General features: G+C 33.0%; 4 protein-coding genes across 15 annotated transcripts; 3 read left to right on the top strand and 1 right to left on the bottom strand.

Annotated features, from left to right (window-relative positions):
• Nucleotides 1-2,049: 2,049 nt before the first annotated feature.
• On the top strand, nucleotides 2,050-5,839 carry LOC112723866 (expansin-like B1). The gene is made up of 4 exons (XM_025775246.3): nucleotides 2,050-2,329; nucleotides 2,891-3,000; nucleotides 4,621-4,935; nucleotides 5,430-5,839. The coding sequence occupies exons 1-4, from the start codon at nucleotides 2,188-2,190 to the stop codon at nucleotides 5,622-5,624; spliced, it is 762 nt and encodes a 253-aa protein (XP_025631031.1). The 5' UTR covers nucleotides 2,050-2,187; the 3' UTR covers nucleotides 5,625-5,839.
• LOC112721291 (uncharacterized) lies at nucleotides 5,637-7,915 on the bottom strand. The gene is made up of 4 exons (XM_025772362.1): nucleotides 7,771-7,915; nucleotides 7,223-7,705; nucleotides 6,251-7,080; nucleotides 5,637-5,678 (listed from the first exon to the last, which is right to left on the bottom strand). The coding sequence occupies exons 1-4, from the start codon at nucleotides 7,913-7,915 to the stop codon at nucleotides 5,637-5,639; spliced, it is 1,500 nt and encodes a 499-aa protein (XP_025628147.1).
• A 5,470-nt stretch (nucleotides 7,916-13,385) lies between these two features.
• LOC112720752 (uncharacterized) lies at nucleotides 13,386-18,830 on the top strand. Of its 3 annotated transcripts, none has more exons than XM_025771807.3 (4): nucleotides 13,386-13,843; nucleotides 14,223-14,284; nucleotides 17,141-18,338; nucleotides 18,484-18,830. In XM_025771807.3, the coding sequence occupies exons 3-4, from the start codon at nucleotides 17,166-17,168 to the stop codon at nucleotides 18,613-18,615; spliced, it is 1,305 nt and encodes a 434-aa protein (XP_025627592.1). In that variant the 5' UTR covers nucleotides 13,386-13,843; nucleotides 14,223-14,284; nucleotides 17,141-17,165; the 3' UTR covers nucleotides 18,616-18,830. The 3 variants fall into 3 exon arrangements, with proteins under 3 accessions (XP_025627592.1, XP_072062872.1, XP_025627593.1); XM_072206771.1 differs by having other exon boundaries at nucleotides 13,429-13,843; nucleotides 17,004-18,338; XM_025771808.3 differs by having other exon boundaries at nucleotides 13,436-13,843; nucleotides 17,156-18,338.
• Nucleotides 18,831-21,565: 2,735 nt separating this feature from the next.
• LOC112720753 (homogentisate phytyltransferase 1, chloroplastic) lies at nucleotides 21,566-26,604 on the top strand. 10 transcript variants are annotated; one of them, XM_072206764.1, is made up of 10 exons: nucleotides 22,736-22,875; nucleotides 23,830-23,921; nucleotides 24,191-24,310; nucleotides 24,397-24,551; nucleotides 24,632-24,723; nucleotides 25,066-25,149; nucleotides 25,234-25,323; nucleotides 25,642-25,730; nucleotides 26,202-26,256; nucleotides 26,340-26,604. In XM_072206764.1, exons 4-9 carry the CDS (start codon nucleotides 24,425-24,427, stop codon nucleotides 26,221-26,223), a joined length of 504 nt encoding a protein of 167 aa, XP_072062865.1. In that variant the 5' UTR covers nucleotides 22,736-22,875; nucleotides 23,830-23,921; nucleotides 24,191-24,310; nucleotides 24,397-24,424; the 3' UTR covers nucleotides 26,224-26,256; nucleotides 26,340-26,604. The 10 variants fall into 10 exon arrangements, 9 of the variants coding, with proteins under 9 accessions (XP_072062868.1, XP_072062869.1, XP_025627599.1 ...); XR_011867518.1 differs by lacking the exon at nucleotides 24,191-24,310 and adding an exon at nucleotides 21,566-21,753 and having other exon boundaries at nucleotides 21,834-23,921; nucleotides 25,259-25,323; XM_072206767.1 differs by lacking the exon at nucleotides 26,202-26,256 and adding an exon at nucleotides 21,566-21,753 and having other exon boundaries at nucleotides 21,834-23,921; nucleotides 24,649-24,723.
• Nucleotides 26,605-26,921: the final 317 nt, after the last annotated feature.

Below are 26,921 nucleotides of genomic sequence, written 5' to 3' on the forward strand. Positions count from 1 at the left end.
AGCTTCCTCGTTGGTTTCAATGGTGCAACGCACGAACATGCTTACTTCCCTGTGTTGTTTGAGAATCTCTGCTCGGTCTGGACAGCAGGGATGTGAGTGATTCAGAACGACTTTGGAAATTATCCAAAGACCGACGTCGTTCATTATATGTACATAAATCCTAGCTGGACAGTTTAACCCATCTGAGGGGTTTGTTTTCAAAGTTGGAGATATCTTAGATTTCCACCTCCCCTCTCTACTGCATACAATTAGTTGATTCTTAACCTCGTCTCCCTTCCGAGTCGTGTTCCTTATTTCGTAGAAAAACTAGCAAGTTTGGAATAATGTTTGTAGAACTTTCCAGCTTCTTCTAGTGTCTTGAAAATCATCCCCACCTTTAGGATAAATTTTTCATCCACAACACACCTGGTCTGCATAATAAATCGAAAATGTCATTATGGTGAAACAATTATATAATACTCAGTGAACGAAAGATAATCCATTATACAAAATCCAATTCAAACAGCTTTCTGCATAATGAACCGAAACACGTACTCATGGTGAAACAATTGTATAGTACTGAGTGAACGAAATATAATCAATTATACAAAATCAAATTCGAAACACCTCTGTCTACAATTTAGATATTATCAATTCAATTCAGATTCAAAAACACCTACGTCCATTGAATTCAATTCAAATAAAATTAACAATTGCATTCCATTCAATTCGATTGAAAATTGAATAATCCAAACCTCATCAGCATGATTCGTTTCAGAAGAATAATCCAAATCGTTCTTATTCAACTAATTTGAAGTTGAATCATTCATTGTTTCGATTCAGAAGTGACGATCAAAGAAGAAAATGAAAAAGAAGAAGAACGACGAAGCTTATTATGTTGAAGTCATCAATGCAGATCAATAAGGAAGAACGCAAGCAGAGAAGAAGAAGAAGAACAATAAAGAAAACGCGAACAGAGGAGAACGACGAAACTTATTACTTTGAAGAAGAAGAAGAAGAAGAAGAAGGAAAACGCGAGTAGAGAACAAGATTTACGTTGCAGCAGAAAATTTACGTTGAACAAAGGTTTATCACGCAGCAGAGAAGCTTTATGTTATATGCGGCGCGTGTATGACAAACGACTGAGGGTATGGGGGAGGCGCGTCTAGAAAAAGTAACTTGAATAATTTGGATGAATTATTTATATGGATGTAGAAATATTCTGATATTTTATTTGCACTAATAATGAGATAAGATCATATTTGTAGTTCGATTTGGATCAATTTAAAAATTAAAATCGATATAAATATTAGTAAACAAAGTTAGCGTAATTTAATTAAAAATATTTGTTAGCATTTATACAACTAATTACATTAATGAAAAATATATAGAATTTTAACCAAGAATTAGAAACTAAAACGAAATTGTTGAAAATCTTAATTACTGAATGTTATATATTCCATTTAGTATAATTTCCGATTGATTAATTAAGAATATGTCAAACTTTCACATTAGTATAAGAATGTACGTACCAAAATTTTAAAACATTGATAACATGGATCAATATTGCATGCTGATTGCTCTCAACATACATGCTTATATTTATGTATCATTAATTATACGTGGATCTTTTTTTTTTGGTGACTAATTATACGTGGATCTGCCCCGTAATGAATCATTTGATTAATAATAATAAGTGTGGAGAACTAATTTTTAGTTAGTTAATATTATTAATGAATTTCAATATTTAAATTTATAATTTAAAATAAACAAAATTATTTTAAAATTAATTAAAAATATTAATTACCTAACATTATTAACTAAAAAGTTAGAAATTCGAATCTCGCATTATAAATAAAAAATATCCGATGGCCGACTTTTAGAATTTGCCCGTAAGTAAATCATCTGCAGCCAAGTTTGAAAAATATTTACACATCATTATGAGAATCTTTAAGCATTCAATAATCGTAACGTTGAAAGAAACTAAAAAGTGGTGGGTCACCACGGTACCTCAATAAGGAAGCACTACTATGCTATAAATATGACACCACATGTTTTTGTGTTAATTTCATACTATAAACTATAAGCCTTCTCTCTTGTTAATAGTTATTATCTATCATTCTTACTTCAAATATAGTTTTATTATTTCATCACCTACATATTTGTGACCACGTGTTTGTCAGTTGTCACCATATATATTATATAGAAATGGAGCTTAGTTTTATGCACAAACTTGGGGTTGTTTGTCTCATATTATTGGTCTTAAATAGTGCAGTGTGCTGTTTTGCGGATTCATATAGGAAATCAAGAGCATCTTATTACAATACCCCTGATGGCTACGGGAATCCATGTATGTATAGCCCTATACTCTTTCATTTTATTTCTTTTCCAAGACAAAATCAATATGTGCGGTTCTTCCATTTTTAGTTTCTTTAATCTAGTAATTTAATTAGATACTTTTATTTCATATTTTTAAATATTAATTATTAATTAAGAGCTAAAAATTATAAATTTTGATAATTTTTTAATATTTTTTTATTTATATATACACTCTCTCTCTCTCTCTTAAGTTTTATATATCTTAATTATATACTTATTCATTTTTTAACAAGAACTTTTGATATTTAAATCGAACTTAGCAATGACGATATATAAATTTTGGATGGACTGAATTAATTGAAATACATGAAGACAAACCAAAAACAATTCATAAACTTTATATTTAATCATTAAATTTTAGAAAAATAATTATTTTTTCATAACATTAGAATATTCAAAAGCTCCTGTAATAATGAATTCCACGATGTATTTATAACCTCCTGAAAAAAAGTCTAAAATCTAATTCCCACATCTTATAATATTAAAAATGTAATAACAATGGTTTGTGGATGAATATATTATATATCTTTAGGGGGAGCTTGTGGCTATGGCGAGTACGGAAGGACTGTCAACGGTGGCAATGTTGCGGCCGTGTCCGGTGATATTTGGAAAGGTGGAAGTGGTTGCGGCGCATGCTATCAGGTAATTTTATTTAGAGAAAAGTGCTAATAGGTCCTTAATCTTTTGGTCCATATACATTTAAGTTTCTAAAAACTTAAAAATACATTTAAGTCTCTGACATTTTTAAAACCTATATAAATTGATTCCTCTTTTCACTTGAGACCCAATAGAAAAATTAAATGTGACTTCTGTTGTACTTACCTGACTGATATACGGATGCACACGTGGAAGAATTTTTAAAATAAGACAAATTAGACTTAGAAATCGATATGTCTAGATTTTGAGAAGGTCAAAGACTTAAATATATTTTTAAGGAAAAGTATATGGAACCAAGAGGTTACTAGTCAAAAACTAAACAAAACTTCATTAATTTATATTAATAATTAATTTTAAATTTTTTAAATTCAAAATTTTAAAAATTTAAAATTAATTAAGTAAACCTAATTAAAACCTATAAAAACAACATTCCTCTTCTCTCTCACATTAACATACCCACCTCCAACAATCACATACACAAACCTCTCTCTCTCTCACCGTCAGGCCCTCTCCGCCTCCTCACCGCGACCCACTCCTCTTCTATCACCGACCCACTCCTCTTCTATCACCACGACCCACACCTTCCTCTCCTCCCCTTCCTCTGCCCTCTACAACTTCGTCACCCTCCGCCGCCTTTTCCTCGCCCCTGACTTCCACACTTTCCCTTTTGCGTTCAAGGCATGTTCCCTCCTCCCTTCTTCTTCTTCCATCTCCATCGCCCTCTCGCTACACTCCCAGGCCTCCAAATTCGGCTTTCTTGCTGATCCTTTCTCCCTCAACGCCCTCATATGTGTTTACTCCCTCCATCGCCGCGTCCACGATGCCCACAAGCTGTTCAATGAGAATTCTCACAGGGATGTTGTCTCTTATAATGCCATGGTTCATGGGTTTGTTAAAATTGGTGAGACTACGCGCGCGAGAATTGTTCGACGAAATGCCAGAACGAGATTCTGTGTCTTGGGGCACCATGATTGCCGGTTATAGCAACGGGAAGCTGTGTTATGGGATATTAGGTGCCGTTTTGATGATTAAAGAGACTACAAACTACATAATTACAGAAATATAAAAAAAATATTCATTTAATATGAAAAAAAAACATCTTAATACTTAACAAAAGAAATATCCAGTTATATTTTAACAAAAATAATTAAATATCTATAAAATTTAAAAAAAAATATGAAATTTTTAAAAAAATAGAGACATTCACATTTGCAATACAAAAAAATTCAAAAAATATATAAAAGAACATCCATTTAGTATGAAAAAGAAACATTATGATACTTAGCAAAAGAAATATCCATATATATTAACTCGTAGAGATTTTGAATTTACCTAAAAATATTTTGGCTGATTTTTGGCTAATACCCTTTTGGTTCTCTAGCATTGCTCTATTTTTAAATTCTCAAAAATTTAAATGTTTATGGGTCAAAAAGGTCAATGACTTATTTATCTTTTTCTCTTTTATTTATTTTTCCATTTTTTTAGTGACAAATACTAAATGATATATATAATTTTTAATTAATTAAGTTTACCAAATTAAATCTAGAAATAATATATAGTGAATATGTATTTACCAATTAATTACATGATAAATTGATAATTCAGATTCGGTGTAAAATAGCACAATATTGTGACGAAGATGGAACACGTGTAGTAGTAACAGATTACGGTGAAGGAGACAGAACAGAGTTCATAATGAGCGAACATGCATTCTCAAATTTGGCACGTGACTCAGCTGCTTCTGCAAAGTTGATGAAATATGGTGTTGTGGACATTGAATACAAGAGGGTCTCTTGTAAATACTCTAACCGCAATGTTCTTGTTAAGATCCATGAAAAGAGCAATAATCCTTATTACTTTGCTATCTTGCTTCTCAATGTTGGTGGAAAATGTGATGTTGCTGCTGTTCAGTTGTGGCAGGTACATGTAAATATATACATATACACATTTATTTAATTTACTAAATAATTTTTATATCAATGTAAATATTACTTAACGAGGAATATCAGGGGTCAGCAATTTTTGTGTTTTGTAACCATCAATTGGTCATTAATAATCTTTTTAATGATGTGAGATTACATCCAATGGTGGGAGATCACTCACATTTTTTTTTATAGTTAAGTGCTAGCCACAAAATATAAAAATTGCTGGCCCTCTAGACTTTTCATTACTTAATTATTTGACCAGACAAATAGTTTAAGAGAATCTCTGAAAATTTAAATTGATGATAGCTATGTATTCACTCTAAAATTCTTATTAATGTATCAATTTCTAATGTTTAAACTAATAAAGGACTATATATATATATATTTAATTGCTTGTCTTCTTGTGTTGCCATTCATTTTCCATTTATTTAATTGCTTGTCTTCTTGTGTGTTTACATCGATGTAATGTTATCATCAATGTTATTACAGGAAGATTACAAAGAATGGAGTCCACTGCGAAGGGTGTATGGAACAGTTTTTGATTATGAGAACCCACCAAGTGGTAAAATCACCTTAAGGTTCCAAATGGATTGTGGTGAAAGGCTTGTTTGGGTGCATCCCAAGAAACCTATCCCCAGTGATTGGAATGCTGGGGAAGCATATGACACTGGCCTTCAGTTCTAACTTTCAAATCAATTAGAGTTGCAGACATGATGACATCTCTATTTGCATTGGAATCTTAATATGAGAGTATTGGCAAAAAATATTTATAATATAATATAATAAAATATATTATTCACATCAATTATTTAATGTAGTAATTATATATTTGTGTATAAATATATGTTATTAAATATATGTTATTAAATTTATTTTAATAAATAATTTATATTTTAGTATATATTTAATATGAATAATTAATTTGGTAATTAATGTTTGTATACATATAATCAGGGACGGATTTAGAAATGTTATCATGGGGCCAATAATATATATAATATAAAAAAATATATGCAAATAAATTATAATGTAAGATGCATTACAGAAATATACTGATAGAGATATATATTTAAAGTGCAAAAAAAGTGTATTTTTTACTAACGAAGTGGTACACGTCGATTCTTCATATCATAAAATTCATCGATAATAGAATATGTATCAAATCTTTCAGCAATCTTCTTCTCAATGTAAATCAAAAGACAATTAGCAAGCAATTCATCTTCCATTTTGTTTCTGAGTCTATTCTTCACAATATTCATAGCTGAAAAAGATCTCTTAGTTGTAGCAGTTGAAACAGGGAAAGTTAATACCAAGCGAATCAAACGATCAATCAAAGGATATGTCAAAGACTTTTCTGTCTTCGTTAATCCTTGACATAACTCCGAAATTGTGCACAAATTAGTTAATTCAACATGATTAGGAACATCAAGTTCATAATGTTGAGCTTGCATTCTAATGTGAAATTTCTCTTGGTCACTGAAGTCACCTGGATAAAACTGTTCTACTAATTCACATACTTTGTTGACACTGAAGAAATTATAATTATCTCTGGGATCTAAAGTTGAACTTAAAGTAAGCAATTCCACCATATTATCATTGAATCTTCCATTAAGCTCTTGTAATTGTGTATCAATTACAGCCAGAAACAAATTAACACGATAATGATGCTCTACTGAAATTTGATCAACAATTTTGCGAGTCCGGCCTCTTCTAAGAATATGCAATGCATTCATATCAGGAACTTCAACTTTATGTTTCTCACAAAATAATATAACTTCTTTTATGAAAGCCTCCCGACTTGATTCTCTCATTCTTTGGATTAAAGTCTTCGTAGTAGAAACCAGAGTTAAAGCATTTAATATGTCTTGATTTTTTCGTTGCAAAGCTTGACAAAGATCATGACTAACTTCCAAAATATTTATCATCAAATGCAAAACAAAGACAAGTTCAAAGGATGTGATAGCATCATAAGCAGCACTAGCATCACCACGAGTGGAGAAATTACCTTCTTCGGTGCTTTTTTCAAGAACTTCACAAGTAGCATCAAACATGCATAACAAGCTACGTACAGAATTCAAATGAGACCCCCATCTAGTATCTCCAGTTCTTTGCAAAGTATCAATTTGATTAAGTCCACTACCTGCATGTCACAATTTGATCATTGGCAATTAAGTTTGCAACATTATTTGCTTGAACAACCCTTAACTGATCATGACGTTTAGGAGAAACAGTCATAACATTCACAATTAGTGTAAATTTTGAAAAGAATTGATGAACATAACAAACTTCTTTGGCTGCAGAAACAAGTGCTAATTGTAATCGATGAGCAAGACAATGAATGTAATAAGCAAAAGGGCAATCTTTCAAAAATAGAGCTTGCAATCCATTCCATTCACCACGCATATTACTAGTTCCATCGTACCCTTGTCCCCTAAGATTTTGGACATCAAGATTATGACGAGAAAGAACTGATGAAATTTTTGTTTTCAATGTCAAAGAACATGTATCAGAAACATGTATAAGATCAAAAAATCTTTCTTGAACACAACCGTGCTTGTCTACAAATCTCAAAACCACAGACATTTGTTCTCGCTTTGACTCATCTTTTACTTCATCAATAATTATACAAAATTTAGAATCACCAATTTTTTCTCGAATTGTTGCACGCACTTTTCTAGCAAAGATATGCAATATATCTTTTTGAACACTGGGAGATATATATTCAGCATTTCCAGGAGCATTTTCAAGGACAACATATGAACATTCTGATTACAGGAAGCTAAAAGCTTAATTAACTCAATAAAATTCCCCCTATTCAAAGATCCAGGACTTTCATCATCGCCTCTAAATGCACATGCTTGAAATGCAAGCCATCGAATAGCATTAATAGATGTCTTCAACCTTAAACGGTTATTTGCAATAGTTTCATCACTATGCCTATCAAGAACTTTGTCTATATGCTTAGATTGAGCCATTAAATCATCACAAGATTTCACACATAAACTATAAGGAGAATTAGAAATAGAAGCCTCGTGACATACAAATACACAATTTACCCCTATTGTTTACTTTCTTCCAGTTACTAAATCCTAACTCTGAAATGCATTTTTTCCATCATTGCGAGCACCATAATGTTTACTAAACAAGTAGCAAGGCAAACAATAAGCAGCATCTTTTTCTGGTGAATATTCTAACCAACTTGAAAATTTCTTAAACCAAGAAGATTGAAAATATCGACGGTGATTGTTATTACCAGAAGCTGGATAGCAAATATTTGTTGGTTGGTATGGCCCAGCTATTATGTATGCTCTACGAATCTTATCACGTTCATTGACATTATACTGCCAAATTGAACGTCACTTTCTTGGATCCCTTTCTAGTAAAGAGATATCAACATTTCTTTCTAATCTTGGTACTTTAGTTTCATGTTGATATGTATTTTGAGTAAGATTAGAGAGCTCACTTACTTGACCTTCTTGTGAAATAGGATTAGAGGGTTGACTTGTTTCAACTCCAACATTAACTCAAATAATTATATACTTACATGAATAAACAAAGTCTAAGTATATTTTATTAATTAAACATCAATAATAATAATTTTTTCACTAAATCACTATCAATTTCATTAAAAAATAAAATAAAAAAATAAGAGAGAATAAATCTTAAAAATAAGTCAATAATTTATCTATGTAAATACAAAAGAATAAAATTATTCCATACCATAATAAAATAATGTACTTTGTTAATTAATAATTTTATGTAATTATATAGAAAAATTGAAAAATAAAATAAATACCTTGACTTCACTAGAGAGTAGAGACAGGGCAATGGCTCAGTGATATGACCCAGTGAGGACTGAGGAGTGAGGACGCCGCGTGTTAGGAAACAAAAGGATTAGAAAAGAATAGAAAACGTGAAGAGAAATTACTATTTTAATGTTAGAAAAATTTTAATGTTTTATTTGTGTTAGGTTGGGCTTCTGACTAGTATTACTATTTTTTTTTTTAAAGCTGAGGGGACCAGGCCTCTACTTGCCCCCATGTATCCGTTCCTGCATATAATATTATTATAGTTTTTAAATATGATCCCTCATCAATGACATTTTTTTGTTGGATTGTCAAAACTTAATGCTTGTTCTCTTCAATTTTATTCAAAACTCTTTTCATTGTCAATAATTTTGTCGCGAATCTGAATTTTATTTAAAGGTTTATTGTTGGCCAATAAATTAGTATATACACAAGGTGAAATTCGAATCATCAACATTTGCTTTAAATGAATAAATAAATTTGGTCACTCAACTAACTCAAATTAATTAATTTTATCTTTCTATTTAGTATTACATAGCGTGTAATGACAAAATTCACTAGCAAATCCAATGTAATAGTTGGTCTAAGAACACTTCTTCTAAATGCATGTTGGCCCATAAGAAGCATATCCTAATACATACTAAGATTAGATTCGCAATAAAATAAGATAGGTCCTACTCGAATTCTTTCAAATTCTTATATTTGAACATTCTAGATAAAGACACATGTTTCATTTGTGATATAAAACCTTAATCTTATACTTTTTGGACGAAGAGTGATTTGAGAATTCAAATTTCTTGCAGAAATTATCCTTGCTACTGATTTATTAGATTATTGTCGACTAATAATTTGCCTTATTCCTTTCAAGAACCACCCCAACTTAGGATCTAAGTTAACACCTCCTTAACATTAGTATCATCCCTAAAAAACCATTCTTATAAATACTCTTTTCCTTAATTACTACTCCAATCCCTTCAAAGTTAGATTTTCGCTTCAAAGTGATCCCTAAAGTTAATAATTATCCAATTATGTTCTCGAAATTGCAATTTAGAACTCAGTAATCCTTCAGGCAGTTTTTGTCTATCACTGACCATTGAAAAGTTGAGGTGAACTACTTCCAACTACATTGGCACTCCAAAAATGACGTTGTATTGGATTTGGTGCGTGTTTTGGTTAAAATGACATCATGTGATGTGTTTGATATAATTTTTCTCCATAACATTAAAACGCTGACTTCTATCCCTCTTTCTTCCACTAAGAAACAAAGATTCTTGTTCTTCTCCTATTCTTTAATACTGCTAATCTAAGCTGATGTGTCGTGCGATTTTCCTCTCGAAAAAATCGAGTCAACTGTGGCATGCATAATCGTCGTCGTTGTTGTGCTGGTCTGTTGATCGACATTGTCTCTGTTAAGGTAAGTGTTTGGAAAAGAGAAATATGCATTTTTATGTGTTATGTTTTTCCTTCTATTCCTTGACTCCATCTTTTTAACTCGTTTAATCTAGTCTTCTTGTTTTTTCTAAAATAGGTGCTATATTTTTTCTTCTATTCCTTGACTACTATGCGTACAGTCACCTTGTTCTCCCCGCTTAAATAGCTTCTGCCTCTTTTCTCTTCTTTTATCTTCTTTTGCAAAATCTGATCTCAACACTTTGAATCTCTCAACCTTGACGCATATCACGTTATTATTTTTCTTTTTTTCCCCTAATATCTCTCTTTTTTTCTCTCTCTCTTCCCGTATGTATGTATCTGTATGCATATTTATTTTAGGCTTCTTCTCTTTTTGTTTCACATTCAGTCTTTAGAAAATTTTTCTGAGGTGAATTTTTTTTAATATATATTTTTAGAAATTTGTATTATCGAGAAGGCTAAAAAATTAGATTTTTTCATTTCTCTCAACTTTTTTTTTCAATTTTGGATTATGATAAAATTTATATATCGGAGATTTTTTTGGGATGTACTTTTAATTGATATCACAAAGGAATAACGAAATTGAAATTTAAAACCGACTGTCTGGAGATTTACAATCTTGTTACCAATTTTCATGATATTGTTGATTGTGTAAATCCTTTAGTACTTAAAGTCATCAATATCGTGGCTTAGAAATGGCATGTTGATTTTCGATTGATCATGAGAGATGCAAACACCGTAGCAAAGACAGCGATGAGATCACACTCTCCGCATGTCGAACTTTCAATACCTTAGAAGGAGTTTGAGTTGAGTATTCAACGAGACCATCCTATTTGATTGTTTTTCTTTTTCAATAAAAAAAAATTGAAATTTAAAACTTTATCCAGGTTACCCCCTTGGAATTTTTCTTTTGGGTACATGTGATTCAAGGTAGTCAAAATCGTGTTTCAACTCGTGAAAACGCACGATTTCACGTTTCTGCATCCTCTCTCCATCTCGGTTTTGCTTCTCGTCCAGAACCAAGCTTCATCATGTGAAATCGCCGCGCAAAAACGCAGAGCCACCAGAATCGCATTTCTGCCTCGATGTTGCGTTCAAGATTGAAGAGGCTCTTTTCTTGATCCTGATTACAGCCCAGTCCAACCCAATGGCCCAATCTGAATAGAAGAGCATGGAAGATGGAGGAGCCCTAGTAGACTAGCAGTAAATTCCCTAATCTGTTAACCTTCCTCACTTTACAGTTTATCTCCATGGCCAAAATTTCAAAATTTTACCTTTCTCAAGTCTTTCAATCTCTGACTCTCTCTGACTCTATCTCTCTATTCCTCTGAAATTTGAATTTCACGCGACCAAAATCCCCAATTCGGTGTGTCACAGCCTCGCCGTAAGGTTTGCTGCCGTTGTTGTGGAATTAGACTGGTGGTGGCTGGACTGTGTGAGCGTCAATTTACGATTGTAATTTGCGAGACTCTTTGGCTCTGCCTCTTTGTCTCTGGTTCTCTGGCTCTACCTCTCTATTTCTGGAGTCTGGATTGCTGCTACTGTTCTCCTCCCCTTCACTAGTAGTTCAAGTATGTTAAGACTTTTTTAATTTTTATCCTCTTCAATGTCAGTTCAATCTGTTATTGTGCTTGTTTATTATTGATTATATTGCAGGTTGAATTGCTATTGTCTATCATTATTGGTTTACTGATTATATTGCAGATTGATTATATTGTTCAATTTAAAATATGATTTTATACGAATTATAGTAGGTTTTCAAATTAAAGTTAACTTATCTGTTCATGTTTATTGCAAGCATATATTTCATATCACCGTACAAGTGACCTTTCATTCTTTACTTGAATTTTTTGTAAGGCATTTCAAATGTGAATTACAAATTGGTTAATTTTATGTCACCGTATTGATGAAGTGTTGTTTTGGACCAAATTGGTGATGGCAAAATTTTTTAAGATAAACTTCTTTCAATTTCTATGAAAATAATTTAGTTAACAAGGGAACTATATTGTTCTTCACAGCCTCTTATATATATGTCAGTAACTATTCGATTATGAATTAAAGTATTCTAAAACTGAAATTTATGAGATCAGAACTTTTTAAATCCACTAAATACAGTGTCCTTTATTTCCAATTCAATAACTTAGAATCTCCTTTTTAAAATTAAATTAAATTAATTCTTAGATTCAGAAACTAGAAGTGTCCCTAAACAAGTAACATGGCATCATGTGAAGTGGGACTTAGCTAGTACAAGATACGAGAAAGAAATTTCTTTAAAAATACGCAAAACCTTTATGTTATTGTTAATTACCAATAATTCACATATTGTTTGTTTCTAAGAGAAGAAGAAACACGAGTAAGAAAATCACGGACAAATTTAGTAATCTAAAGAGAAATTCCATTAAGAGAAATTTTGCTGTCATGATGGAGTTTTCTATCCACACATAAAAAGACATGAGGTGTTAAATTTAAAAGGCAGTGTGTGAATATTGCTCTACATGCTATGAATTTATAAATTGTTACTCTTTTATTCTATTATTTTTTCTGTTGTATGTATAATATTGCTAATACTAAGACTTGATGAATTATGAGTTGAACTGAACTGAAATAAATAATTGAATCTTTTAAAAAAGAATTTGCTTTGTTCTATTTTGTTCTGGATTAGTTAAAATTCTTTATTGAATTTTTTTGTTAAATTTCTTTTAATTGAATGCTCTATTTTGTTAATAGAAATGGTAGCGAATCAAGCTAATGCAATTGAAAATCTGACTAACAATCTAATTTCTCAATTAAAAAGTACTTTGTAATTGCTAATAAAAGAAAAATTGTTAAGAATGTTCTTGGAAGTACAACTGATGTAGGATGGAAGCATGGAATATTTAGAGAAGATGAAAAAAATATAGCATGGAATATTTGTGAAATTTATTTTTGCTATCAAATTTTTCATAATTTTTGTATTTTACTTTACGTTCTATTTTACGATTCAACGAATTACGATTTTGAACTAGATTAACGAATTAAAATAAAAACTATGACTTCACTGCCTTTTTGGACAGGCGTAATTGTCAAAATCGGATAGACCTGGTCAGTTGGACTAGAAAATTAGTGAATAATGGACCATGGGATTAGTCCGGAGAAAACATTGAACCGAATAAAAAAAGAACAGGTGAAAACTGATTTGGCTCCACATGGCTTTAATAAAAACCGATGAACCGGCTGATTTGAGAAACCCGGACTGGTTCAACTTAAAAAAAACAAAACCCTAATCCAGCGAAGGATCCCATCCCCAACCCACTCCCTCGCTCTCTCACTCTGAAACAGATCTGAAACGGGCCAAACGCAGAGGAGCTCAACGTGGCGCCTCAACCCTCTCCCTCTGACAGAGTCGCTGTCGCCGACACCGCACGGTCGCCTCTCGTCGCCGGTTCCTCTGCGTTCGCCAGCTCCTGCGCCTTCACTGCTGACGCGTCGTCTGTACCTCCGTCCACGTCGCGTCGTCCCTGCGTCTTCACTGCGTCCGCCAGCTCCTGCACCTTCACTGCGTCTCGTTGCTCGTGTGCGTCTCTCGTCGTCGTCGTCGCATCCTCATCCGGCTGGGCCTGCCGGCGCTGCTGCCTCCCCTTGCCAGTCTCTGCTTCGCCGTGCTTGGTCTCCCGATTCTCTGCCCGCGTTTTGCCTTCACATCATCAGGTAAGCTTTTAAATTTTTTTAAGTTATTCAGTTACTGGATTATAATTTGTCTAACTGATTAATTGATTAACTGATGTTGATTAACTGATTCAGTTGATTCTTGATTATAATTTGTTGATTCTTGGCAGATTATTCAAATTTTGTTTTTACAGGGTAATATATGTAGGTTTAGTGATTGATTGATGCTTTTTTTTTTCTCTCTCTCTCTCTCATTATCGGGGTTTAGGGTTGATTTGTTGCTGTTTTAATATCATTATGGTGAATTGAGCTGCTGTTTTTATATTGTTGGTGCTGTTTTGTTAATTGTTCTGTGAATTTATATTGTTCTGCTCATGTTTATTCTGTTGAATAATCTGTGATGATTTGGTTTTGTTTGCAGGGTTTAAACTAGGAGTATTTGGCACTTCTCAGGTTCTAAGCTTTTCGTCTAAAGGACTAAAGGTTCAAACTTTTGAAACTCTATTGCTTTCTTCTATCCCCTTTATCTGCAGCAGACGACTTTGACAAATAATGATTTGGTGAAATTAGTTCATTTTCTGTGCATGAAGGACTTATGATCATATGCTTTTGAAAGTTCTAGTTATAATTGTCTTTTATGGGAAGTGTTATAAACAAGTCTAAATTAGTTATTTTTAGAAATTGAGACAATTGTTGTAAAAATGTTAGTGATAATATGTATTTCAAATTTTAATTTTAAGTTTTTGACTATTTTATATTTTTTATTTACGTGGGACCGAATTAATCGGTTCAATTAATGATTTACTGGTTGAACCAGTAATTCAGTAATCTGACCGGTTTGATTACTGGTTCGATTCTGATAACTATACTGTTAGGTCATGAATCATGCTTATCTTGAATTGTTATTATTATTTTGTAACCGACTTGAGTGATGGTAATTGTTGCACGTGCTTGTGTAGCTGCCAATATTACCAGCGTTGAAAGAGGTCCAATAGCTAGAAACACTTTTTCTGTACAATTTAATTTACTATTCTGTAGACTGTAGAGTAGCCCTTTCTGTTCTTTCTTGGTGCTTTGGTGTCTCTGTGTTGAATATACTGTCAAATTTTGTTCCCTCAAATGAGTACTTGACTAGTTGTAGTTTACTGGCTTTGAATGCAATAGAGGGAAACGATTAAGGAAGTGAATGACTAGTTTTCTAAGAATGCATTTGAGATTGATTAAAAAAGAGGGTGTTTCCATCCCTTGCCACTCAAAGTCCTTTTGAATGGGAAGGAGGCAATGTCATTATCCCCTTTTTCCTTACTCATTAAACTTACAATTCATTTGACACGATGACATGATCCATACTACTCTATTCCATTCCTTTTTAATCTATTCCTTTATGAGCTGCTCTCTTCCATCTATAGAAAACCCCTTATTTCCTCCCTATATATTGGCTCATAATTATGTTGATATACCTGTCAGAGTTAGTACAAAACTTCATTTTCTCAAACGGAAAGTTGCTCCAACAGCTGCTAAAGCCTCATCAAGACACGTTTTCTTAGTCCTCCTTTCTCCGGTTCAGATTTGAATGGCCATGCTTACATGCATTAAAAAAAATCATGGATGGCCATGCTTGCATGCATTAAAAAAAAAAAAATCATGGTTTCATATCTTTTGTTAATACAATGCTATTGTGCAGAAACTAAAATATTTCTATAACTTCTTTGGCTATGTCAAACTTTTGAAAGTTTCAGTTTTCTGCATTATGATAAATGAATTTTGGCTATCGAGCTCAGAAACTGTCAGCAATGAATACTTTGGGCTGAGTAGGTGACATGGAGTTTCTATGTTTCAAAATGCAAATGAAGTATTGCTAGTGAGACTGAACTGAGATTATATGTATATGTTTATTGAATGTTTTAAATCATCAATGGATTACAGTTACATATGTTTGAACTGGTACTAATAAAATACCAGAAATGTGTTTAATTGGGAAATCATTAGCACTTTGTTGGGAACCCTACAAATTGGGGAAAATACAAGTGGGATATCCAATGGTAGTGGAAGTGTTAGAAGCTCCACAATATCTCCGAGAGAAACGCTCAAAGTAATCAAATACAACTAGTTAATCCCTACTACATTTGCTTAATGAACATAACTCCCGCAACTAATTAATGAGTCCTATGATAATTTTCTTATAAAGTTCTAAAAAGATTGGTCTTTAATCCTTTTTTGCATATTGGTTGAATGCATATTCTGTTAAACATTGCCACCAATGACAATTTGGATGGATTGCATACAATATGGACTAAGAGTGAGTTCTTTCCTAGTGTTAAGTGGGGTTGGCTAAATGGATTAAATAATGCCATGTCTTTAGCCAAGCCATTTATGTCAAATACTCAAATGCTTAATATCCAAACTATTCTTAATGATGTTATATTCTCTGGTTTATTCCTCTAGTATTTTATATTATTTCTTGTCATTTATACGTTTCTTATATTAAGACTTACTCTTTATGCTGTGCATACTTCATTATATCTGTTTATTTTCCCTGCATCCAATTATGATACTTGTTTTCATTTACTTCTTTCTTTCACTTGTTTTGAAATTTTAGTTAGTTTTTAGTCAAACTTTTGTTATGCATTTCATCTCGTATGGTTTATTTTGTTCTTTCTTTCAATTCCTATCAGCTAGATGATTAAACAAACATGATTTTTCCTGATGGTTGAAACTCTCCCAAGCAAGCCTAGATGAAAAATATGAAACATGTACATATGTGTATCACTAATCTTTTTCTATTCTTTGTGGCAACAAGCTTAGTGTAGATCTCTCAAATTGGTAACAATTTGTTTGTGTGCTGCAAACTTTATTAAATTGGAAAATATTAACTAGTTTTGTTTATAGTGAGGTAGAATGTGGAAAATGGTATATTATACGATAGATTGTGTGCTGATATACAGTACCAAATCATTTACACCATCTCAAATAGCCATGATACTCTTTATGCTACCAATATTGTTTTTGGTAACACTAGGCAATAAGTTAGCTCTTGTTACCTTGAGGCGGGTTTATCATTATCCTAGTAGAGAGTACATAAATTTTGTTTATAGTTTTAGAAAATTATGTTCCTATCTGCTGGCTGTAGTACATATTTATATTTTTGTTTGTGAATTTTGCATTTGTAATCACTTTTTGTTGTCACTCTTGTGAACCTCAGATATTTTGCTTGCAAGCTGTTTTTAGCATAAGCTAATCCAAGCATACCTAATCCACTCAAGAAGATTATTGATCTCCCCCCCCCCCCCCCCCCCCCCCCTCTTTCTCTCTCTGTCTCTCTGTCTCTCTTGTAATTAGACCTTGGAGTTGCAGAAATAATAATATGGACCAGCAAAACCAAAATAACACTCCAGATGGTTCTGGCGATGTGCCTTTGAAGCGCAAACGTGGTCGTCCAAGGAAGTACCCACGACCAGATTCAGAAGACGGTTCCTATATTTCACATAGTTACAGGCAAAAGCTGAATTCTGTCAGTGGTGAGCCAGCGGTAGTACATCCTGGATATCAAGGGGCTAAGGGAAATCAACACTTTCAAAGGAATCAAGAAAATGATGCCATGATTGGCCAGGCAGTTTCCGGTGTAATTGAGGCAGTATTTGATGCTGGATATCTGCTCAGTGTAAGAGTTGGTGATTCTGATACTACTTTGAGGGGACTAGTCTTCAAGCCTGGACGATACGTTCCTATCTCTTCTGAAAATGATGTTGCTCCAGGTGTTCCAATGATCCGAAGAGATGAGGTTCCCATCCCTTCTGGAACTGCTCAGTTTCAGAATCTTCTCCCAAAGGAAAGGAATGAACAGCATGCAAACATTAATAGAAATGAAATTCATGCAATGAATGGGTCACCGTCACTCCCTCTTGTACCTAGACCGGCAACTGGTTCTAGTAATTCGGTTGTCACCGTAGGAAAGAGTGTCCCTACTGTGGCAGGTCAAACTACTACTCAAATATCCGGTCATAATATAGTCCCTGCTTTACTCCAACCTGCCAATTTTTCAAATGGGTTGCCAGTTTCAACTCCACCGTCTCAAGTTATGGCCCAAGTTTCTGTAGGAAATGGAGCACGTGTTACCAAAGAAATTCCAGCAGCAGATGGAAATCAAGCACTTACCTCTCAAACTGGCCAGAACATCTTGTCGAGCAGCATGCAATATGAAGCCGTTCCACACCATCAGTCTTCTAATCTGCCAAATGAAGAACTGAAATCAATGAGTGTGCCTAACGCACCCTTTGAGCAGTTGGTCACTGAGGTTGTCAAGAGGATCGAAAGTCCATCAGATGCCATGGATATTGACACTGACAACAGTAAGTCAGGTGACAAGACGCAACTGAAGGAACCAAGCTGTAGACAAGAAGAAAAAGTCAATGACATGAATCAACCCGTTTTAATTAAGCCTCTACAAGCTGTACAATCTCATCCTCAGAAAAATTCCGCATCTGCTCCCCAACCTTCTGACTTTACCAAGACTGGCAAAATGACCGAGTTATTGCAGGTAGAAACGTTGTTGACTTAAAATTGTTATGCAAGTAAGATGGGAGCTAGGATGATGTTAGAAACCACAACTTAAACTTGATGAGTAGTCCATTGCACGTATATGTTGTGAACTGTGTACTGATACATGGCTATAATTTGTTAAGATGTTGCAGGAGAACAAACCGGAGAATCAGGCATCCAAAGCAGCAGAGCTATACCAATTGGATGGTGTAAGTAATTTGGGAACCGGACTCGGAGATGGAACAACTGTTCAATCAACAAAACCTTTAATTTAATCAATTATTTGTAGCTAATTTGCCAGCCGGGTTATCTATCATAAATTAGGCAAAATTTTTCTGGCATATTTGAAATATATATAGGTCTAGGTATCTCAAGGGTCTTGAATAATTTTAAACTTGCATATCTATGCCATGTTACATTGCTATTAATTAATTTAAATTATAGACGCAACCTTCAAGTCGGGATGCTAATTACTTTATTCACAGAGAAATTATGTTCATACACAAGTGTCTCTTTACCCATGCAGTAGGACTTTGCTTTGTGGTTCCAATCTGATGGTTTAATTTTCTACTATATAACTAACAGGAAAACATGTTTTATTTTCTTGGGTACACAAGAACCACAATTTAATATTTATTAAATGGCGTGATGACGTGTGGAGAGGCGCCGCATTGGATAGATAACGTCTATTTGACGTGACTGTTATCGTTATTTAACTCAATTTAGTCTATGAAGTGGTATATAACCCTAATTCCAAATTTATTATTAGAAACCACTCTTTCTTCTCTGCTCTCTTTTATCTTCTTTGTCATTGTTGAGCGTGGTTTGAATGGGTTATGACGGGTGGAGGTAGCAACCAAGTTAGTAGCTCCAGTAACCTACAATTCGAGAGAAGCTGAGGGAGGAGAACCACTAGAAATAGTCATGAACGACTTCCAGATAGGTGTGGGTGTGATAGCAGACCTGTCCTCAAATGGTCAGGAACAGAGGCGAATCTAAGGAGACCATTTTATAGTTGTCTAACTACAATGTAAGTGATTTTTGTTAAGATGAAGAAGTAAATGACAGAGATAATCTTGGATTTGAAATAGAAGAGTGGAGAATGAAATTTGCTTGGAAGATTGGAAGCTTGGAGTTTGAAGTTAGGGCTCTAAAACTAGCATTTTCTGTGTTGTTGGTTATTGTTCTGTTAGTAATTGTGATTGTTGTTTGTGTAGCATGGAAGTAGTGAAGGTCATTTGAATATTGTGTAACAAAAAAGTTGTGATTGTTGTATCCTATGAACAAATGAATAGAAATGATAACACAATGTTCTATTTTATTATTGTTGTTGCTAATTATAATTTAGAAATGAAGGAATATGAAGCTAAGGAACAATAATAAGATTTTAAGCATTCGATGATAATATGCAGCTTATGTTAATTGTTTTCAAATTTGTCTGTATCAAACTAGACATCATAAAAAAATAACAGAGTATTTAACTCAAACCAAAACACATACACCCTGACATATGAAACTCAGAAACTATAGAGTTCAATGTTTAAAACCAAAATGTCTCAATAGAAAATAGCTAAATGTTCATTTCTTGGTGGTTTGAACCCCGGAGTTGGTACAAAACGCAGGATGTTACGCAACCTTGAAGTTGTAGCTGCAGATGCACCAACCATTGGATCGATACGAGCAATTGGTGGTGGTGGAGTATTTGAAATTGGAACAGTGGGTGGTGGAGGAGCATTTGAAACATTTGGGTTGCACAACAGCTGTTGTAACCTGTAGGACAATGTTTAATGAGATGAAAATAAATATATAAAGCAATAATAACAGAGAACAATAATTGAAGTACTTGCTGAGAGTCTTCATTTTTATTTTTTGACACATTGGGTTGACTCATGCCAAGCTCAATCTAAGTAGCATTGCCTTCATCTTGTACTTCAGTTGCAGCAGGTGGAGGTTGTTGCTGAGTACCTGTATTAGCTTCACCAGATGCAGCAGCAACTGCAACAGCTACAGCCTCATCGTCAGCCTTCTTCTTGGCTCAATTCCTCTTGTCGTGACCCTTACCACCACAATGACGGCAAGAACCCTCTTCATCTTGGCGATCTTCTGCTTCTTGCCTCCAACTGGGCCTTTATCAGCATCCTTTCTTCGTTTCTTCTTGGGTGCTCCTAGCATCTTAAACTTGAGTGCTTGTGGTTTGTTGTAGATCGACTTCTCCCATAATTTCTGACTAGGAATAGGATTGATATGAAATGCATATGTATCATTATATGCATCAATTGTCAACCATTTATGACAAATTTTCATGCTATTTGCCTGTCCTAGCCAATGCAACACAAGCATGGACATAGGGCATCCTTGTTTCAAATCAATAAAATGCACCCAAAAAATTAAGGAACCAATTTCAGCATGCAATCCACAATGACTTAAGGAACCACAATTACAATATCAGAATAAGTACAACAACAACAACTAAAGTATAATAGTAATCACATTTACTATATGAACAGTAATCACAATTAAAAATTAGTACCACAACTAAAGTATAACAGTAATCACAATTACAATATAAAAATAACAACCACAATTAAATTATAAATTATTACCATTCAGTTGCCAAAATTTACATGTGCATATTCTCTTTCCCAAGTCCATTGCCATATTGGTTGGCTAACCACGGGCCTCGAATTATTCATAGTTTGCATCTCCGGACCACATTGGCACCTAATTCTTTGATTCATTCCTAATCTTTTTCAAGAGGCTACGTTGAACAGGGGGTTAGTAAGCCAACATGGTTCTTGAATTTCAGCTTGTTCTGAGCAATTGTCCTCATGATATACATTCTAACTTCCTCGAGTAGTGTGATAATCAGTTTGGCTCTTGCTTCCTTGATTCTGGCATTGAAGGCTTCACAAGCATTATTACATATGTTGTCACATTTTGGTTTGTTGCTAAAGAAGGCCCAACTCCATGCATCTCTTTGCCATTTGGAAATGTATTCCCATGCTTCCTTGTTAGCTCTTTGAATTTTCATCATTCTTTTAACAATCCCTCTTGAGTACACTACTAGAATTTAGATATTTACTAACACTTTTTATCTAACATTTTTTAAAATGTTAGCTATACTAGTAAAATTATACTTTTAGTAACATTTGTAGAATAAATGTTAAAAAAATATTTTTTTTAAAAGAAAGAAGAAAAATTAGATGTAAATGTTACCAAATGTGTAAAGAAGTAAAAATTACACTAAAGCATTATTTTTTAATCTCTTTCGCGTTCTTTTCTTTACAGTTCACAACCACCGACAAAACCACTCCCAAGTTCCATCGCATCTCCTTCCTCTACACTTCATCTTCTTCCTCGATCTCAATCGCAATCTGAGCATTCTCCAGATTCGGATTCTCCTCTCAATTTTGGTAAGCATGTGCTCTCTTCTTTAACTTTTTTCTATTCACTCAGTTCTTCAATTTCTTATCTATTGCTGATTTCGATTCAGATCTGAATCATGCATAGTAATTTCTCGCCTCTGGTTCATCCTCTCATTGCCTGCACTGTCATTGCGCCGTCTTCTTCTCGCCTGCGCCATCATATTCTCCCTGCGTAGTCATCTTCTCGCCGGTTCCATCGTTTGCTCATCCCTTATCTTCTTGCTCCTTCAATCCTCTTTAATCTTTACTTGATAATTAATCTGTAATTAATTTTGATGTATAATTATTAGTTAATTTAGGTTTTTAATTAGTTATTTAGTAGTTAGGTTTTGAATTTAGGTTTTAATTAAGTTGTTTATTTGAGTTTAGGTTTTAATTATTCTGTTCTTTGCTTTAGGGATTGTTTGGGTGAGCTTTTAAAAAAAGATCTTTTTTCGAGTTATCTTTTTTTAAAAGATTTTATAGAGAAGTAAAAGTAATTTTATGTTTGGATATCTCATGTAAAAAGGTATTTTTATCTATTAATTATGTTTGGGTATAACAATATAAAAGTACTTTTTTGTTCATTTATTACATGAAAAATATCTTTTTTTAAGAAAAAAAAAATCTTTTAAAAAAGATGTAAATTACAGCTTCTCAAAAAAGATCTTTTTTTTTTATTTTACTAGTGCTTTTACTTTTACTACTAGAAATTTGCCAAACACATTAAAAAATAAAAAAAGATCTTTTTTCATTGAAAGAAGATCTTTTTTTTAATAAAATAATGGCGCTCAAACATGCACTTACATTGAGCTGAAATCCTGCACATTACTAATATGATTATTGTCGTTTTAATATTTGGATAATGTGGTAGCAATTATGAGTTCAATTAAGGAATGTTCATTTCTATACTTGTTTCTGAAATATCTCCTTGTAAATTTACGTGATATTTTCTGTGTAATTAATCAAATTAAACTTAATTAAACATGCTCAAAATATAGAATATCTAATGAAGATAAATAATGCTTATTACTAGAGTCTGAAGATCAATTTTCTTGAAGATAATAGCTGAGAAGTGGACATGGATTATAGCCTTGCCACGCCACTTAGAAGAAGAAGACATGGAGATAGGTGGTGTGACTTTTCAGTACCAAGAACACAAACTAGAAAGGGAAATGGATCTTTTCTATTTTTTTTGTCACTGGAGAGAATAAAATGTGATCTCTCACCTTTAATTCTACAAGTGAGACCATAAATAAATGAAAGAGAGAGAACAATGAAGAATGAGATTTTCTACTGAATACCATCCAATTTTTTTTCCACTGGAGAGAATCCACTCCCACTAGAAAGTGTATCTAAGTAGTGAAATTAATGGGTGTTAAGACTACTATATCTATATTTATTTATGATGCTTAGTTACAACTCAAGTGTCATGATTACATCTCCAAATGGTTGAATTCCCAAGGACTATATAGCAAGGAAAATCAGTTAGAATCTTACAAACGCTATTTAATGTCAATTTTCTTTTGCTTCTAAAGGAATGCAGCTAGTGCTACCACTTCTTAGTTCTTACAAGAATAATAACTCAAGGGTTATTGTTTAGCACTTCCCTTGGTCCTCTCATGAAAAGTCCTTTTTCAATATGGTTTTTTCCTTTTCTTTTTCTAGATTTAGTGTTATGTTTCTATTATTTTTTCAATTTAGTCTCAGTTCATAATTTATGGAAAATGTTTTATTTGTTTTTTTTGTTATATTTTTTGCAGTTAGGGTGCAAAAATTATTTTTTTATCTTTTAAATTTTAATTTTCAGATTTCACATATTATTTGCATTAGATAATGTAATTAACAAGTATAGGCATAAATTAGTGAAGTGCTTGAATAGGCTCCTTTGTATTAGTGATGAGCATAAATTGATTCAAGCATTTTATAGGAGAAAAGTTACATTATTATTTGCCTTTATACTCATCATTTATGGCACAGTTTATTATGTTTCACATTAGTGTATAGATTAGCATCTGATGAACCAAGTAAATAATTGGTTGACAATGACATACAATTTCTTGTACTGAATGTTATATTTGTTAGCTTTGGGGGCAAAGGTAGCACCTAGTATGCCGTTAAGGGATCACACAGAATTTTCACAGGAGCTTCTCCACGAGTTGAAACTCATCTGTCAGGTATGAAATCTAAAATTCTCTGATATCTCAGAAATTTAGATCACTGAAAGAAGCACTAAAAAATACTCGAGCTGGTTTTGATTTGCATGGCAGCTAGATGAAATTTTCTTTTTGTTCTTACTAAAACTTACTGAGCTGATTGTTTGTAATCTCGTGCTAAAAGAATTTTAGGAAAGCAGGCCACTCTTCTTAGTTAATTGGTTGTGTTTAAGAATAATATTTGTTTTTGGGTGAAATAATAATAAACTCATATCATTTGCAATTTGGAGCTGCATCTGTGTGACTATCAAAGACACAAGGATGTCTTGAGCTGTTGGTCGCTTTGGAGCTGCATCTATTTTGAGTTCAAAATGTCTTAAGATTGACGGTTCATTTTTCTGATGCGTGATGTAAGGATGTCTTGTTCATTCTAGCAATGATGATTAACAGTTCAAGCTTTAGCATGTGTTTTTATTCTTTTCATTGTTTGCTACAGTTGCAGGAGTCAAGCAAGTACCAGTACCATGAGCAACTTTGGGATTCTCCTTTCAGCCATGCCTTACCCAGCTGTCTCAAGCCAAGACATTGTCTCTCCTAGCAGTGCAGAAATCATCAGACATATCTCCTCTATTTTTTACTGGTGTGTTGGAGGTGAGCCACTGAAGTGTGTTGTTTCTCTTAAATGGCTAAAAGTTTCTGTTATGTCCTTCTAGTCTAGTAATGCATTTTAGAGTTTTCTTCGTTTCAGGCTATGGTAGCTGCCTTGTTTATGAATATTTATATTGTTGGATTGAATCAATTGTCGGATATTGAAATAGACAAGGTATGGATCTTGCTAATAGATATAAAAATCTCGATGACTAATAAATGCTTTTCTTTTGTACTTGGCTTTTGAATTATTCAAGTAGAATTGCTATGTGATTTATCAGTTAACTCACCAAAGTAGGATAGTCAAAAGCCTATATATTGGGTGTGAACAGGTGTTCTTGCAACTTGAGCACGGAATAGTTAATATGATTTTGACCGCCATATTCTGGTTTAGATATTATTGTAACTTTGATGTGGTTATAAGTTATAACAACACACAACTTTTTATAGCTGTCAAACTTTTCCAGAGAAATTCCATGTGCCTTGTCTTATTATTGATCTGTATATCTTATTGCAGATAAACAAGCCATATCTTCCATTGGCATCTGGTGAATATTCCGTTGGAACTGGTGTCACAATTGTTGCATCATTTTCATTTCTGGTACCATATAGATTCAATACTATTTCCAAGACAAGCTTTACTGAAATGGTGGAAAGAGGCTTACCGTTTTGTTCTCTTTTATAGAATTTTTGGCTTGGTTGGATTGTAGGTTCATGGCCATTGTTTTGGGCTCTTTTCATCAGTTTTGTGCTTGGAACTGCTTATTCAATTGATGTGAGAGTTTCTTTTTCTTTTCTTTTCTTTTAAAGACCTCATTTTCCCCACAGTATATTATTTTGAATGGTCATCATACAATGTCTTTATTTTATGAGTCTACATGTTCAGCATATTACTTGCATTATCAAATTTTGAAGCCATAAATGTCAAATAATATCCACTTGTCTTGATTTTTCTTTAATAAGAAAAGAATGTGTTAGTTGCTCATGAGTAACTCACCGGTTCGAAGCCAACCAATAAAGTGATACATTCATTTGAGTTGGCTATTGATTTCTGTACCTCTCTTAATTCCCTTTTATTTTTATGGCCTTGCAGAAATTTGTTCTGCAGAAATTGGTGGTATTTCCTCTCAAACTTCAGAATTTATGGCTTTTGAACAATTATATGGGAACTGTTTGGATAAGGTAAGAATATTAGGATAAATCAATGAGATTCTTCATTGCTATACTGATTAAAAGTTGAAAAGCCTGAAACTTTTCTCCTGTTTGTAATTTTACAGTGTTACTTGACTATGGTTTTTTAGTATGTCCAAGACCTACTTATTTGCCAGTTGCATTGAGATATTAACTTTCGAATATTCGTCCTGCTTGTATAGGATATGTAGCTGTTAGGCTAGACGGGTAATAAGTAAGAATGGGGACAAAAAATAGTAGGATGCAACAACTGATGAAAAACTATGTAAGAATTAGAAAAGGGCAATATATTACTTTTTCTCAACTAAAAGATCTAAATATTAGAAATGATCAATGGTTCCGATTACACTGCCTAAGCAACTAACGAAAACAAATTTCTTGTTGTAGCTTGTAGATAGCTATCAGTTAGGTCAGGAAGATCATGTTAATAACCAATTTTATTTTTTACTTTTATTTTATTAGAGGTGAATGGTTGAAAAGTTGAAACTTTACTTGGGATTTTGGACCACCTGCAGAGGTGATTCCATGATTATTTTTCTTCAGGTTTTATTTCTGCCCACTATATGAGTTCTTATTGCTTTTTTGTTTGATGTGCATCAGATGAACTTGGTTGACTGGTTTAAGGGAATGGTAATAAGTTGTCGCAGTGATGAGCTAGTCAAGCAGATAAATACATTTTTCTAGGATTAGTATAAAGACTAAGTTTTTTATGTAGATAGTATCACTTTTTCTTTTCTTTTTTATATGGAATGTTTATAGAGTTTAAGTGTTATAAGTATTTTTTTTCCATTTTATTTGCATCACGAAGCAAATTTGTACAATGATTATTGATTAATGAAAGAGGCTATAAATTTTTTTTTGTGAATTTGTGAATTTAATGAAATATTTCATGTTGTAGTAATTAATTTTAGTATATTTATATTATGTATAATATAAAATAAAAAATAAAAAATAGTATAATATAAGTAAAAAAATGTTACTAAAGATCTTTTGTAACATTTTTTAAGTGTTACAAAAAATATCTATGGTAACATTTTTTGAAGTGTTACAAAAAATATCTATTGTAATATTTTTTAAGTGTTATAAAAAATATCTATGGTAACATTTTTCTAAGTGTTACAAAATATATCTATTGTAACATTTCTTTAAGTGTTACTAAGAAAGATCTATTGTAACATTTCT

This window comes from Arachis hypogaea, chromosome 11 (assembly GCF_003086295.3).
Source record: "Arachis hypogaea cultivar Tifrunner chromosome 11, arahy.Tifrunner.gnm2.J5K5, whole genome shotgun sequence".
Lineage (NCBI taxonomy): Eukaryota > Viridiplantae > Streptophyta > Magnoliopsida > Fabales > Fabaceae > Arachis > Arachis hypogaea.